Below are 14,885 nucleotides of genomic sequence, written 5' to 3' on the forward strand. Positions count from 1 at the left end.
TCAACCTTGGCAACTTGAAGGTGTCCGGACTTCAACTCCCAGAATACCCCAGCCAGCGAATGCTGACTGGGGAATTCTGGGAGTTGAAGTCCGGACATCTTCAAGTTGCCAAGGTTGAGAAACACTGCTTTAGGCACAATATTAATTTTAAACATCTACTTACAGACATATTAAAGATAAAATTATTTTATTTTATATTTCATGTTAGCTATTTTTGTTATTTTGTTATAAAATTTATAATTTTACTTAAGCTACAAAAATGTTCATTATATTCATTCTTGAGTTTAAAATTTTGAACGTTTAATTGCCTTGATATTATAATTTGTATTATGTAATTTTAGTCAATTTTTATAGCACATATGTTATGTTATTATTTCAATGGGAAATAATTTTTTAAAATATTTTTTAAATCTTTGTTTTGCTGCCTTGATGACAGAAATAAGGATGCTTGACTATAAACAGTCAAAAATCTAAATGGCTTTGGGCACACAAAAGAAAATGCATATAAGTTGTCAAATTTTTATATTTTACCGACAAAGAAAAATGCAAAACAAAAATAGTTTGTTGTGAAAGTGACTGCCTGTCTCTTGGATTGGGGCTGAAGGCTAAAGTGAAAGCAATATTCTCCGTCCCATATTTGAGTAGACAGGTTGCCCTGATAGATTGGTCCCACTGGAAAACACATGTTGTCAAACTTAGTTTTTACAAAAATTCACATAATATCTAAAACTATTTATGTTTCTTTCCATAATAAGGTCCAACTAAAGTCCATTTTAGTACTGTGCTATGATGCTATGTGAAAATGATTTTATTTTAATTGCTTTATTATTAAGTTCTTGTGAATGTTTTTGCTAGTTACTGCATCACAAGGCTGCAGGCCAGCCAGGTACACAAGGTGCACACCAACCAGGCCTGGTCTGCAACAAGGGACAATTGCATGCACTAGGTCATGTACCCAGGGAGCTTGTCTCATCCTCTCTATCTGTTGGAGAGTGGCCATATTAAAACTTCTTCCTTAAATGTGTAGGATTATCAAAATGCCTTACAGATATAACCCCAGCACAAAATGTTCTGGACAGACTGTAATGATTTTTATGATATTTAGGAGGAGCATTGCATTGGTGAGGTAGAGTAAATAAGTCTACAGTCATGTTACAATAATTCCTGAAAAGAGTGCAGTTGTAATTGTTATATTTTTAGTTTCTATTATTATTGTTATTATTGCCTTGTTAGGGTACTTTAATAAATGAATATAGTGGGAAGGTTGCTGAGTTCGATATGATGTGACTGCACCACAGATGTTGAGCGTTTATTATGATCACATGTTAGCTATTCTTTGGTGGCATGTAACGGATTAAATTCCTCTGGGTACTAAACCACGCAATTGAGGTCAGAGAGGGAGTAGCCGTGGAGCATCTGATGGCTGGGATTGCTTGGTTAGTGGCCCAGATTCTTATCTCTCTCTGTCCTGTGTATCCTCTGTCAGGTGGAGACTTTTCTTTTAAGTCTTTTGCTGTTACTGTTTGGCAGAGTAGACTGTCATTCTGAAAGACTGAGTGACCTTCTTATTCCCCATTTTTTTCTCTGTGGAAATATGTTGTTTTGTATTCCCATTTGGTCGCAGAGAAGCCAGTGCACAGTACATTCCCAGAATGAACAGGCAGGCACACGAACAGTAAAAAAAATAAAAATCTGCAGTGACTGTGGCTGAACTGAAAGGAAAAAAAGTCCTCCTCTCCTCTTCCCTTCTTATAGCCAAATGCTACCATTCAGATCAGCGCAGGCTGTCGAATCAACAGCATGGCTGCCAACAGCAGCAGAGGTAAGAGAGAAATGTAGCGGATGAGTTAGTGAAAGCAGCATCAGAGCAAGAACTGAAGCATCTTCCAACCTTGCGAGCGTTTATATAGTCTTTTGCATCTCACGTAGATGCACATTTGCTTCTCTTATGCAAAGGGACAAGTGGGGAGATGGGGGAAGGAAAATGGAGGGATCTGCTACTGAAAGGAAAACCAAAGCTGCTTGTGATGCCAAAGGAAAAATGCTCAATATGGAAAAGCATCTGTTCTTCTTTCTTTTTTTGACAATAATGGGTAGATATGGGGAACAGTGGATAAGCAAGGAATCAGTTCTTCATCACTGGCTTCACATAAACACAATTGAAATTGGAAAATTCTGGAAAACCTAGCTACCAGGACTTCGGCTGTGATTTCCTAAGGGGATGCAGAACGGAAGAGGGGTGGTGGCTTGATTAAACTGACTTTGTTTCTTTCTCTTTCTATTCACAGCTGTCCCTCCAAAACTCAAGAAACTGAAGAGCCTAAATGTAGAAGTTGGAGCAAAGGTTTCTTTGAAATGTGAGGCCAGCGCTGGAAATCCTCAGCCATCCTACAAATGGTTCAAAGATGGCAAAGAAATTAAAAAGAGCAAAGATATCAGAATAAAATATGGGAATGGAAAGTAAGTAAAAACAGGTGCTTTTTAATCTTCAAATTGTAAGCAAATGTATTATCATAGATAAATATTCTTAATCATAATTGGTATAGTTGTCATAAAAATGACTGAATGGTCAATTTCTAAGTAAAGTGATATTTATAATCCTAATCCAAAATAGTTATGATTCTTGTTTCTGAGCAAGATGTGTTCATAATATTCTCAGAGGATTTATTAATTTCAGTATTCTCGAAGGAAACATTTATCTAAGCCAGATTTTAACTGGAGAGCACTAGGTGGGAGAAGGCTGTTCAGAGGTAAAACTTGTGTTACAAAATGGGAAAACCAACAATTTCATTTTGTCAACTGCCTAGAGCAGAATCCTAGAGAATTCTGGGAGTTGACTTTCACACAGCTTTAAGTTGCTGAGGTTGGGAAGCACTGTTAGAAAGCAAGAAAGCTCAACTATTTTTGCTTTAATATTTTGTTTAATCATACATGGGTAAAAGAGACAGACAGACTGCCAATTTATTAGCAGTAGGAGTGATGGCATGCTCCTCCTCAGTTTGTTCTCTGGATAGGCCGTATGTTCAATCTTAAATTTTGGTGTAATGAAGGCAGAGCCAGATAGCCTACACTGGTTATCCATGTAGGTTTTGCACAGGCCTAGAAATCACTTAGATAATGGGTCCTCAAACTATGGCCCCAGGGCCACATGAGAATCACCGAAGCCATTAATCCGGCCCGCGCAGGATCATGAGGCTGCCTTGCCCACATCCCATCCACCCTTCGGCCAAATGCAGGTCTTACCTTCACGAGCCCCATGGGCTGGAACTGAAAAGTAAGGCCAACAATTTTGGCCTGCAGAGACATTTTGGAGGCGGGGGAGGTGAAAAACCGAGGTGGCGCAGTGGTTAAATGCAGCACTGCAGGCTACTTCAGCTGACTGCAGTTCTGCTGTTCAGCGGTTCTAATCTCACCGGCTCAGGGTTGACTCAGCCTTCCAACCTTCCGAGGTGGGTAAAATGAGGACCCAGACTGTGGGGGCAATATGCTGACTCTGTAAACCGCTTAGAGAGGGATGAAAGCCCTATGAAGCGGTATATAAGTCTAACTGCTAAAACAGGCACTTCAGGAGGCCAAAAACCAGGCAAACCCAGCCCATTTTTTGCCAAAAAACCGAGCCATTTCTGCCTGTTTTTGGCCTGCAGAATACTTCTGGAGATGGGAAGAAGTAAAATGTGGGGCACAAAGATGCCCCACGAGGCCAAAAACTATGTATGTATGTATGTATGTATGTATGTATGTATGTATGTATGTATGTATGTATGTATGTATGTATGTCAGTAGATGGGAATGTGAAAGTAGATACTTGAATAAATACTATTAATTTTGAATGCAATTTAAACAGTATTGGGAATTTAAAATGTTAATGCTTGGGGAAGGGGAATTCATGAGATATTTTCTGGGAAGAAAAAATAGGGTAAATAACTGGAAAAACTGGAAAAAAGGTGAAATACAGAGCGTACCGTGATGTTAACTATGCATAAAAATTGAATAAGAAATGGTAAAGAAATGTAAAGAGAATAATACTGTGAAAGTTGGAATAGCAAATCTATAGTTAAAAATGGTTAATTTGTAAAGATGAATTAATAGTAATTAGTTGAAGACAAAATGAAAAGGGTGTTTAGTAATGATATGTAAACTTAAATAAATTAATGGAAAAAGATAAAGGATTATACAAAAAAGATGAATAGTGATAAAAGTGGGAAGATTAGAATATATTGAAACTTTGATTATAAATATGATGCATAAGATGTGACCTGGACCACACTCTGTCCATAAAGTATGTATGCTGGGGGGGGGGGAGGATTGCAATAAAAAGAATTCTCTATAATGCTGAACATTTGGCTTCTCAGATTAAGCCAGGGCATTGTAGTTGGTAAAAGTTAACAAGAAAAACAAGGCCAGCAAGCCAGAGTAGAGTAGAGACAGTTCCATGGATGTTGATACATTGTTCAGGACTTGGCTTCATGCAGTCAATATTTTGACTGTAGCTCAAGTAAGTTCATTGGCCAAGTTTGGTGGGAGAGAATTTCACTGAATGTAGTTCAAGATACTAGCTTTAACATGGCTCAAAGTGAATTTGTGCTCCTAATGGAAAAACCACAAACTGTTTTAGATTTTAAATCAACAGAATAGAATGAAACCTGCAGAGATAGATAACAAACATCTCAGAATGAATTAAAACATCTAGTTTCAGAAAAATATGTGGATAACCTTCCTAGATTTTTCTTTTTTTAAAAAAACCTGTAAGTGTATAATTCATTTCTGCATATAGATAAAATTATTCACATAGTTTTCTTTTAGATAGATCTGAAACTGGCAATTAAAAAAAATGTGAGTAGGATTTTGGATGGTTTTGGACAGAATTAAAAGGCCTTTTTTACAGAGCATTATTTAAGCTTAAATTCTGATTTGGATCTGGATCATAAAATCTCCCAGTGATTTCCTACAGTAATTTGGAATTTTGGATTTCTTACAAGGAGAGTGATTGGAAAGCTTCTGAGGGTCTGTCCATTGTGATTAAAGGGAAACCTTCTTGTATATTTTTGCTTCCTGTTCTCCCCAACTTGCATTTTGGGGAGAAATTTAAATAATTTTTCAGTATTTGCCATTTTGCAGTGCTCCAAAATGTCAGATTATTCAAAGCTTCTTCTTCCGTTTAAATACTCTGAATCTGCAGTTTTCACCCTTTTCCTTATTATGGGCCATGGCTTCACCATCAAAACTTTTGCAGACCATCATATAAGTGAGCCTATTAGCTACCCACAGACCCCATGATTGCTCCAGAAAACATATTCAGCACCCTCCAATTTGTTTTAAAATCAAGGCTAATGTCATGATATTTTCAAATTTCATAATCTGACAGTGTTATAATCTTAAATCTTGGAAGGAAAAACTGAATTTTTTTGAGATTTGGTTGCTTACTAAACTTTCATCTATTTTTAAGTCCATCTATAAAGAAGAGCAGTTAGTGAAGTGGTTAATTCTCTGGGCCAAAGCTGAAATGCAAATGAAATAGATGTCCTTTGTGTTCAACATTGGGATTTTTATTTCTTCATTTAAATATTTGGTTATGGTTATGGGCAAAAAGGATTTCTCTAATTGTTTATATCTATCTATATATATATAAACACAAAAACACTCATGGAGGAGTCATGAAGTCTCTAGAACCGTAAGGCCTACAAACTTGAAATTTGGCACTTATGTTTCTCTTGGCTTGTAGGTGCTCGGTGACAAAGGATTTTTTGAAAGGACAATCAGAGCATTAGTATTTTGTATATTATTATTAACATGCTCTGATGCTAAGAAGTTAGATATTCTACTCCCCCTCCCAACCTGAAAACCTGGACATGGACATGGCCAGCGCATGACTCATCCAGCCTACTGGCTGGGAATTTGGAGAAGACCCTGAGAGAGAGAAGGTGATATGATAGGTGGGGCTTCTGTGGGGCAAACCTGAGGGAGAGAAGGTTAAAATATAGGTGGGGCTTTTGTGGGGCAAACCTGAGGGAGAGAAGGGGATAGGATAGGGGAAGGTTCTATGAGGCAAGCCTGAGGGAGAGAATGGGATAGGATAGGTGGGGCTTCTGTGGAGCAAGCCTGAAGGAGACAAGGGGATAGGATAGGGGAGGTTTGTGTGGGGCAAGCCTGAGGGAGAGAATGGGATAGGATAGGGGAAAGTTCTATGGGGCAAGCTTGAGGGATAGAATGGGATAAGATAGGTGAGGCTTCTGTGGGGCAAGCCTGGGGGAGAGAAGGAGAGAGGGTAGGGGAGGTTTCTGTGGGGCAAGCCTGAGGGAGAGAAGGGGATAGAATAGGAGAGGGTTTGTGGGGCAAGCCTGAGGGGAGAAGGGGATGGAATAGGGGAGGTTTCCGTGGGGCAAGCCTGAGGGAGTGAAGGGGATAGAATAGGGGAGGGTTTGTGGGGCAAGCCTGAGGGAGAGAAGGGGAGAAGAGAGGTCGATGCTAACTACTCATTAATTTCCAAGCTGTGTCAATTTATCAAGCCCAATCACATAGTTTCATAGTGGAGCATAGGTATTCAGCTAGTCAATAATATTAAAGTGAAAGCTAGTAAAATCTAGCAACACTTGAAACTTTAAGTTTCTAGCTCTTCAGTGATTGTAAAACTTTTCTACACAAATTTGAAAATTTCCATACTGAAATGCTATTTAACTTACTTTAATTTCCAAGGGGGAAAGAGTGATACAGTATAAATATAATACAATATTAATATTGCATCCCTAAAAGAGATGATTTTCACTCATAGATTTGCTAATCAAATATTATATTTCTTCTGCCTTCCTCTTTTCTCCTGCTCCAAATCTGCATAAGTAATTGATTGCTCCCAAAGCTCTTATTATTTTTGAATGGAAAGTTGAGTTCATTTTGTCCTTCAGATAACAGGTTTTGAATAAACTGAAAATGGATATAAGAGTGACATGGCAAGCAAGGCAATGGAGAAACCACATTGTAGTATGGTTACAAAGCTGTAATAAAAAAAAGCAAATATAGTTCTGGAATAAGGACTCCATCTCCAACAGTGGTTTGGAATACAAGACCATTACGGTCTCTTCCAGCCTTATGATTATATGAAATTCTCTTGTTTTTTCTATCTTATGTTAGCTGTTTAATTTTGTGTTATACATTGTAACCAGTAAAGTTTTGCTGCTATTTTAAATTAACTGGGTCTCTATGTATTCTAAAGAACCAGTTGTCCCTCTGTTCAGTTAAAAGATTTGACTATGGCTACTTTCCAGGGCTGTGACCATAGGCTGAACCTGGGTGCACCTGTGTAATTTCAGGAAATTTCTCCTTAGTTCATATTGGATCTCTCTTTAACGAGCTTCCACCCATTGCTTCTTGTCCTGCTCTCAGGTGCTTTGGAGAATAAGTACACCCTCTCTTCCCTGTGAGAGGCCCTCAAGTACTGGAAGACAGCCATCATGTCATCCCTAATTCTTGTTTTAATTAAGCTAGACATACTTAGTTTTCTTAATCATTCATCACAGGGCTTAGCCTCTAGAACCCTTGTCATCATTGTTGTCCTTCTCTACATACTTTCTAGGATCTCAGCATCTTTTTTGTAGTATGGGAACCAGAGATGGATGCAATATTCTAGGTATGGCCTCAGCAGTGCAATATAGAACAGCACTAACACTTCTTATAATTCTTATGCTATCCCTCTTTGATGCAGCCTACAACTACATTGACCTTTTTGGCAGCTGCAGTATACTGCTGGCTCATACTTTAGTGATGTCCACTATGAGACTAAGATCCCCCTCATGGTTACTGTTGCACCAGGTACTGCCTATTCTATATCTCTGCATTTGATGTTTCCTGTCTAGGTGCAGGACCTTGCTTTTCTCACCATTGAATTACATCTTGTTGGATAGGGCACAATGCCCAATTCTGTCAAAATCCTCCTGAATCATGAGTCTATCTTCCAAAGTGTTGGAAATTCCCTCCGGTTTGGTGTCATCTGCAAATTTGATGAATTCCCCTTCTATCTTCTCAACTATGTCATTTATGAAATTTTGAAAAGCACTGGGCTAAGACGGAATCTTGAGGTACCCCACCGCATATTTCCCTCCATGAAGATGTAGTTCACATAGAGTGTAGTTGGTCATCCAATTGTGAATCCATCTGGTGGTGGTACTGTCTATCCCACATTGGTCTACCTTATCAATTAGTAGGCTGTGGTCTACTTTGTCAAATGCTTTACTGAAGTCCTAGTAACTATATCCCCAGTATTTCCAGATCAAGTAATTTAGTTAGTTTATCAAAGAAGGAAATTAGGTTTGTCTGGCATGATCTGTTTTAATGAACTCATTTGTTCATTTATAAACATTCACAAATTGCTGCTTGATTATCTTTACCAGGATTTCCTCAGGTATTGATGTCAAGATTGCTCTGTAGTTTCCTGGATCCACTTTTTACCTGTTCTTGAAGATTGGAACCACACCAGCCTTTTTCCAGTCCTCTGGCAATTCCCCCATGTTCCAGGAGCTCTGAAAGATTTTGTTCATGGGTTCCAAGATCATATCCACAAGCTTTTTCAGTACCCTGGGATATAAACCATCTGGTTCTGGTGATTTGATGTTGTCAAGTGGATAGGTGTTTTTTAATCAATTTCTTACCTATTTTGACATGCATCCTGTTCTATCTCCCACTGTGCTACTTTTGAAGAGTTCAGCTATTTTTTTCTTTTTGCATAAACACAGATGTAAACAACTTTTAATTCCTTCTCCAACTCCACTTTCTCTCTTTTGCCCATCATCTTCTTGCCATAATCTCCCATTAGTGGACTGATCATTTCCTTGACTTTTTTTCTTGTTCCTTACATATTGAAAGAATCTTTTTTTGCAGGGGTGGGTATTTTTGAGCATTTGTTGCATATTTTAATTCATTCTGAGACTTCCTGATTCTATTGTTGGTATTCTGTTTTAGTTAATATGCCCCCTTTTTCCATTTTTTATATTTGTCCTTGTCCCTCAGTTTGTCAGAAAACTATGCTAGTCTTGTCTGGTACCTTTTCTTTTTCTTTTTCTGTGTTACTGTTTTTGCTTGGGCCTTTAGCATTTCATTTTTCAGAGTTTCCCATGTGTCCTAAAGTGCTTTTCCCTCGAGGTTTTCCATCATGGAATACTTCCTAATCCTTCTCTTAGTTTGTTGAAGACAAGCTCTCTTAAAGTCTAAAACACTAGTTAGATTTTGTTCAGTTGCCTCTGCCTGCATTACAGTGAATTCTAATATGACATGATAACTTTCCCCCCATAAGTTCTACTCCCTCAATTATTTCATCCCTATTTGTTAGGATTAAGTCCATTATAGCTGATCCTCTAGTTCTCATCTCCACCTTTTGGGAAAGTTCTCAGCTCGCCACATCAGAACCTATTTGATTTCCCTCTCGCTGCAGAATTTGTTTCCCAATTGCTGTCATAGTAGTTAAAGTCCCTCCTTTCTACAGTGGTGTGTTTCCTGCACACTGGCTAACTGATTATCAAAGAGTTCATCTATTTCCTCCACTTAGTTGGATGGTCTGCAGTATACTCCAATGGTAATGCCATTTATTTTTCCTCTGATATTTACCCAAATGTTTTCAAGAAGGCTTTCATCTCTTGTAATGTGCATTTCTGTTGATGTGCATAATTATTTACATATAATGCAATTCCTTCTCCCCTTTTTGAGATTGTTCTGTTACTTCTGTACAATTTTTATTCTTCTAGCAGTATGTTCCAGTCATGGGCTTCATCCCACCAAATTTCAGTAAACAAGGGCTATCTATACAGACCTTCAACATGAACCTTAAATATCGAGTAGGATAATAGAGTTACATAGAGACCAACATCTCTATTTCTGCTAATGATTGTGCAGATTGCATAGCCTAAATATAGTAGGCCTAAGAGGTGGATGATACAACATAAGCTTACTTTTCTTGAGTTGCAACATGTACAGTTCCTATAATCTTCAGGATCCTCTCTATGATGGTGGATGGAAAAGAAGATATCACCCACTCAAAGCAATGTACCCCACCCCCACCACTTTGGGTGCTTCCTAGCATACCTTGTTTGAAAGGGGGAATGTAGGATATAGTGGCTGGCAGACCTGTTTCCAAATTCCAATGATCCTTGTGATCAGACTACACTGCTTTGACCATCAAAATCTTGTGAGAGTGGTAGTGAAAGTACCGGAGAAACTTCTATTCAGTCACTCACATTTGTTGCCAACAAATCATCATTAGATATTGGAATTAAAAAACATGTGGATTTACTTCCTGACTTTTATAGAAAAGTTGTCTCTGTTACTTCTCCCCATCGTCTGTTTCTGACCGTCATTTCCAAATCATTAACAAGCACTGTTATTACTGGTTATAACCCTTTCTCTTTGTAGTAAAACCTTATAATTTTCCTAAAAGAATCTTCACTAGAGAACATATTTAAGTTTGTAAAAGGCTATTTAAGGTAAATTGTTAATTCCACCTAATGTCATTATTAAAGTAATATAATAACCAAGCCTTCCTTTTTTTTCCAGGAAAATATCTAGACTTCAGTTCAGTAAGGTGAAAGTTGAAGATACAGGAGAATACGGTTGTGAAGCAGAGAATGTTCTGGGAACAGATATTGCCACAGGCAGTCTCATAGTCAGAGGTGGTAAGTTATAATATTGAATCAAAGTGATATATTTAATTTCAACTGTTTTTTACAACTGGTTGTAGAAGAAGAACCACATATAACAGTGATGGCTAACCTTTCCTGGACTGAGTGCCCAAACCGTGTGCACGCCCAAATGTGTGCGTGCATGCCTGAACCCCCAAAATGAAATGCGTGTGTGGCCCCCGTGCATGCACCCTGCCCCTGCATATGCCCTTCTCCCGCATGCGCCCCCGCCTTCGTCATGGTATATTTACTCTCAGGGCAGCCCTTGCCTCCCGCCGCTTCGGGCTCAGAGCTGTAAGCCACGTCTGGGAAGCACTGCAGTGGAGAGAAGCAGACGAGTCTGATTCTCCAGCACCTCATCTCTTGCTGGGTCTTGCTGCCTGAATGTCAGGTTTTTAAAAATATTTTTCAACAGGAAATGGCAGGCAGCTACTTCCAGCCTTTGTTGATGCAGTTGGGCATGCATGCTTCGGTCACTCGGGGAAACTCACAACCAGATTGAGTGTGTGAGGTTCGGCAGGGACAGCTCCCTTTTCCCACTGTCCTGAACCTCTTAAAGCCATAGATGGGCACTGCTGGCCCATCCCCTTTTCCAACGTACTCTCCTCCCATTCCCACCCACCAGCCCTCGTGTTAGCGAGGCCAGCATCCAGTGTCTCTGCAGAGAGCAGGTTGCGCGTCTTCCCAAGTAACTGAGGCACGCCCAGCACCAACAAGGCCTGAAAGAAGCTCCACAAGAGTGAGGCACCAGAGAATCAGGCGCAGCCACTTCTCCATCCCCCACCATCACCCTTACCATCTCAGGCCAGGTGAGGCAGAGGAGGGCTAAGGGCGGGGCCAGCCAATGATGGGACAGGGAGCCGCAGCAGAGGGTTCTAAGAACTGCAGGTTGCCAACAGCCAGTATACGTGCTTATGCAGTACCTCATTAATGAGTTGCTTGAACACTGCAGGTGCTCCCCGTAGTCCAAAAGGCATGACTTTAAACTGGAAGCTACCTAATGGGCAATTGAATGCTGTTTTCCATTCATCACGTTCCTTGATCCGCATGCGGTAGTAATATTCTCTGAGGTCTAGCTTGGTAAACACCTTTCCTTTAGCCATCATGTCCTTCATGAAGGGGGAGGGGTGTTTTCTACGAACACAGTGTTTATTCCGTGGAAATCAACATAAAGACACACATCCCACACCCCTGTCTTTTTTCTCTTTAGAAAGTATGGGGGCTGCGACCTTAGATTTAGTGGGCTGGACAAATCCTCTTGCTAAGTTTGCATCAATGTATTTCCTCAATTCACCCATATTAGGGGTCATGGAATATATTTTTGGCTTAGACAGATTTGCCCCTGGCACAAATTCTATTGCACAGTCCATGGGTCAATGCGGGGTAAGCACATTGCTGAAAACCTTTGCTAAGGCTCTGTACTCTTTGGGTATTCTTTGGCAGCCAGGCAGAGCCTCTGTGGTGGAAGGTATTCCTTCTCTTTGGCTGAGGTTGCGTGGTCCTAAAGAGGGCTGGTTCTTGGTTTGTAGGATGGGGGGCAGAAGTCTAATGCCCACTTTTAGCTTCCAATAAGCCTCCACTGCTTCAGCGACTGCCACAACCAATGGATAGCAGATGCCCTCACAACCATCCTCCGAATGGACCTAGTGGCTCCTTCACTAGGTTGTTCATTGCTCCATCTTCCCTGAGTTTTTGGCTCCTTGGTAGATTGGGGTGCGGCTGGGGCTCAGGACCCCAGACAGCGGCACCACTTTGCGGGAAGCCGCTGGGAATTTTTCTTTTTTAAAAGTGGGCAAAATAATGATGTAACACATATCCTTTTCTTCACAGTAACAACAACTCTGCCTTCTGCGCCTGGACATACTAGACAATGCAATGAAACCGTGAAATCCTATTGTGTGAATGGTGGAGTGTGCTATTATATTGAAGGCATAAATCAGCTATCATGTAGGTAAGAGAAAATGTTTCTTTTCTCCATTCAAAGGTATCTTTGCAGTTCAATAGAATAAATGTTATATGCAAAAGGGCAATGTTGTACTCGTGGGTATTTGGTGATAAAATTAGTTAAGAGGAGATGCTGGCTGTAATGACATGGCTACTGTTTCCATTACTTTCAGTTTTGTTTAGATCAATGCTATAGAAAGTTTCTTTGTTCTGGATTATTAAAAACAATGCCCCACTTTCTCCCTCATCTCCATGTTCTTTCTCCAACTCAAGGATGGCCTGTTTCCCTTTCCTCTACAACCTAGCTACCTGCAATAGCATCATCTTTCTAACAAAAAAAACTTCTTATTCATAGACTAATGCCATTCCATAGTTTAGCCCAAATTTATAGACTGTTAAATTTGGATGGGAAATAGATGGAAGCAGAGAGATACTGTACAGAAAGTCCTCAGTCTTTTCTGCCATCCTTTGGCAATCTATATTTTTGCAGTCCAAATTTGGTTGCCCAGTCATTGTCATAATCAAAATAGCACAATAGCATAACAAAGATATCAGCAAAGAACATTGATTTCTTTTATTTCTACTTTTATTTATCTATAATTAACATTAGGAGTTATGAAATAAAACAATGGAAAAATAAGAAACATAATAATTCCTGGTTTTATAGGGGAAAGAACCCTAACCCTAACACTTTTTTCTCTAAATTTCTGCTTAGAAATGCACCTAATGTAACTGAAAACAGTAACTAAAGGCAGTAACTGAAAGCTGCCATTTCTTGAGTCTTAAGATAAGTGTTTGAAAAGTAAGTGTACAAATAGGATCCAGGAAACACTTCTTTGCAATTTTCTGTTGCTGAGGATTCTAACAGCAGTTATGACTGGTGTTCCTAGCTTGTTTTCTAGAGAGATGGTCAAGTAAAAATCTATGGAGAGTGATGCTGAGATCCTCCGCATGTTTCTAGGGGTAGAACTCAAAAATTATTTCCAAATGGGTTTGAATAAAGTTGCATAGTGAATCATTTGGAGGTTGTATTTTTCTGGCTGGTCATTTATCAGGATATTTGTCTTCTGGTTGATAGTAATAGCAGAATTATATACCACTTCATAGTGCTTTACAGCCCTCTCCAAGTGGTTTACAGAGTCAGCATATTGCCCCCAACAATCTTATATGCCTCTTTTACTAAGATTATTGCTAAACTCACAGTGCATTTTGGATCAGACCATTGTAAAGTATAATGCTATCCTCTTTCACTTTCTTTAAATTGAGTTAGAATAAGACAAAGATTAATATATAAATTATATATTGGATTATTATATATTAATCCAATGAATGGAAATTGTTTTCTGCAACCTTGCCATACACTTTTAAATTGTTTTTTCTTTGACTCATTATATCATTTTGTCAAAATGTCCAGTTTTACTTCTTTTTATATTCTTATCCCTCACAATTAGTTGATGTGCCCAATTATTGCAAATCTGCCTCGAAAGCTAATGTTATTTACAAAATTAATATTTTAAACAACTTTTTAATGGCAAGATTAGTAAATTGGTTAGTTCTTATGCTTCTCTGAAATGCTAAAAGTCACAGTGCAAATTAAGAAATGACTTTCTATGGTCAACCAGTTTTTAAAGATTTCTTGAATGTGATCTCATATTAAATCTTTTTAATGATGTTTCTGTATGGGAGAAAATGGGCTTGATACAGTTTAAAGTAAGTGGAGAGAATATTTGATATACGTTGATAGGAGAAATTATGATATTAAAAAATTACTCAAATACTCTAAAATGAGAGGATCAAAATATTAACCAAGAACAGGTTTCAAAATTGTTTGATAACAATGTCCTGCCAAAAAATGTAGAAGACCATAGGAATATGAAAAATGCTTCGAAAGGTTTGAAGATAATCAACAAGCATTATAAAGGATTTTTAATGCTTTCTGAGGAGCCTATAAAGTTCTGATCTGGCATTATGACATGAAATTAATTCAGCTCAAAGGAATTAAATAAAAAGAATCAAGGCAAAGATCTAACTGAGCCACAAGTAGAGGACAGATAGCCTCTTAATTACATTTAAATGTAATCATTGAAGAATGCATTTAAAATAATATGTAATAGTATGTTGTCACTCCTGATTGATATGTTTGACTGATGCTATAGTTATTGTTCTTCTCAATTGATCATTAACTTTGAGTGTAATACTGAGAAATCATCACTTTACTATATGATTTATAATTAGATAGGACATATAATTAATCCATGACAGATCTCACTGGGCAGCTTACAA

At 38.7% G+C, this 14,885-nt stretch overlaps 1 protein-coding gene across 3 annotated transcripts in view; it reads left to right on the forward strand.

Moving 5' to 3' along the window:
• Positions 1 to 14,885, forward strand: part of NRG2 (neuregulin 2) — a 190,789-nt gene that overhangs the window by 122,604 nt on the left and 53,300 nt on the right. For 2 of the 3 annotated variants that reach the window (XM_087721860.1, XM_087721861.1), the window contains 3 exons: positions 2,289 to 2,460; positions 10,534 to 10,652; positions 12,489 to 12,609. In XM_087721860.1, coding sequence (XP_087577986.1) covers positions 2,289 to 2,460; positions 10,534 to 10,652; positions 12,489 to 12,609 — 412 coding nt within the window. Of the gene's footprint in view, positions 1 to 1,773; positions 1,823 to 2,288; positions 2,461 to 10,533; positions 10,653 to 12,488; positions 12,610 to 14,885 lie in introns of those variants that run through there. The other variant, XM_087721862.1, reaches the window with a different exon arrangement.

This window comes from Thamnophis sirtalis, unplaced genomic scaffold (genome assembly GCF_051295495.1).
Source record: "Thamnophis sirtalis isolate CommonGarterSnake01/CBP01778 unplaced genomic scaffold, rThaSir2_p1.2 scaffold_8, whole genome shotgun sequence".
Taxonomy (NCBI): Eukaryota; Metazoa; Chordata; class Lepidosauria; order Squamata; family Natricidae; genus Thamnophis; species Thamnophis sirtalis.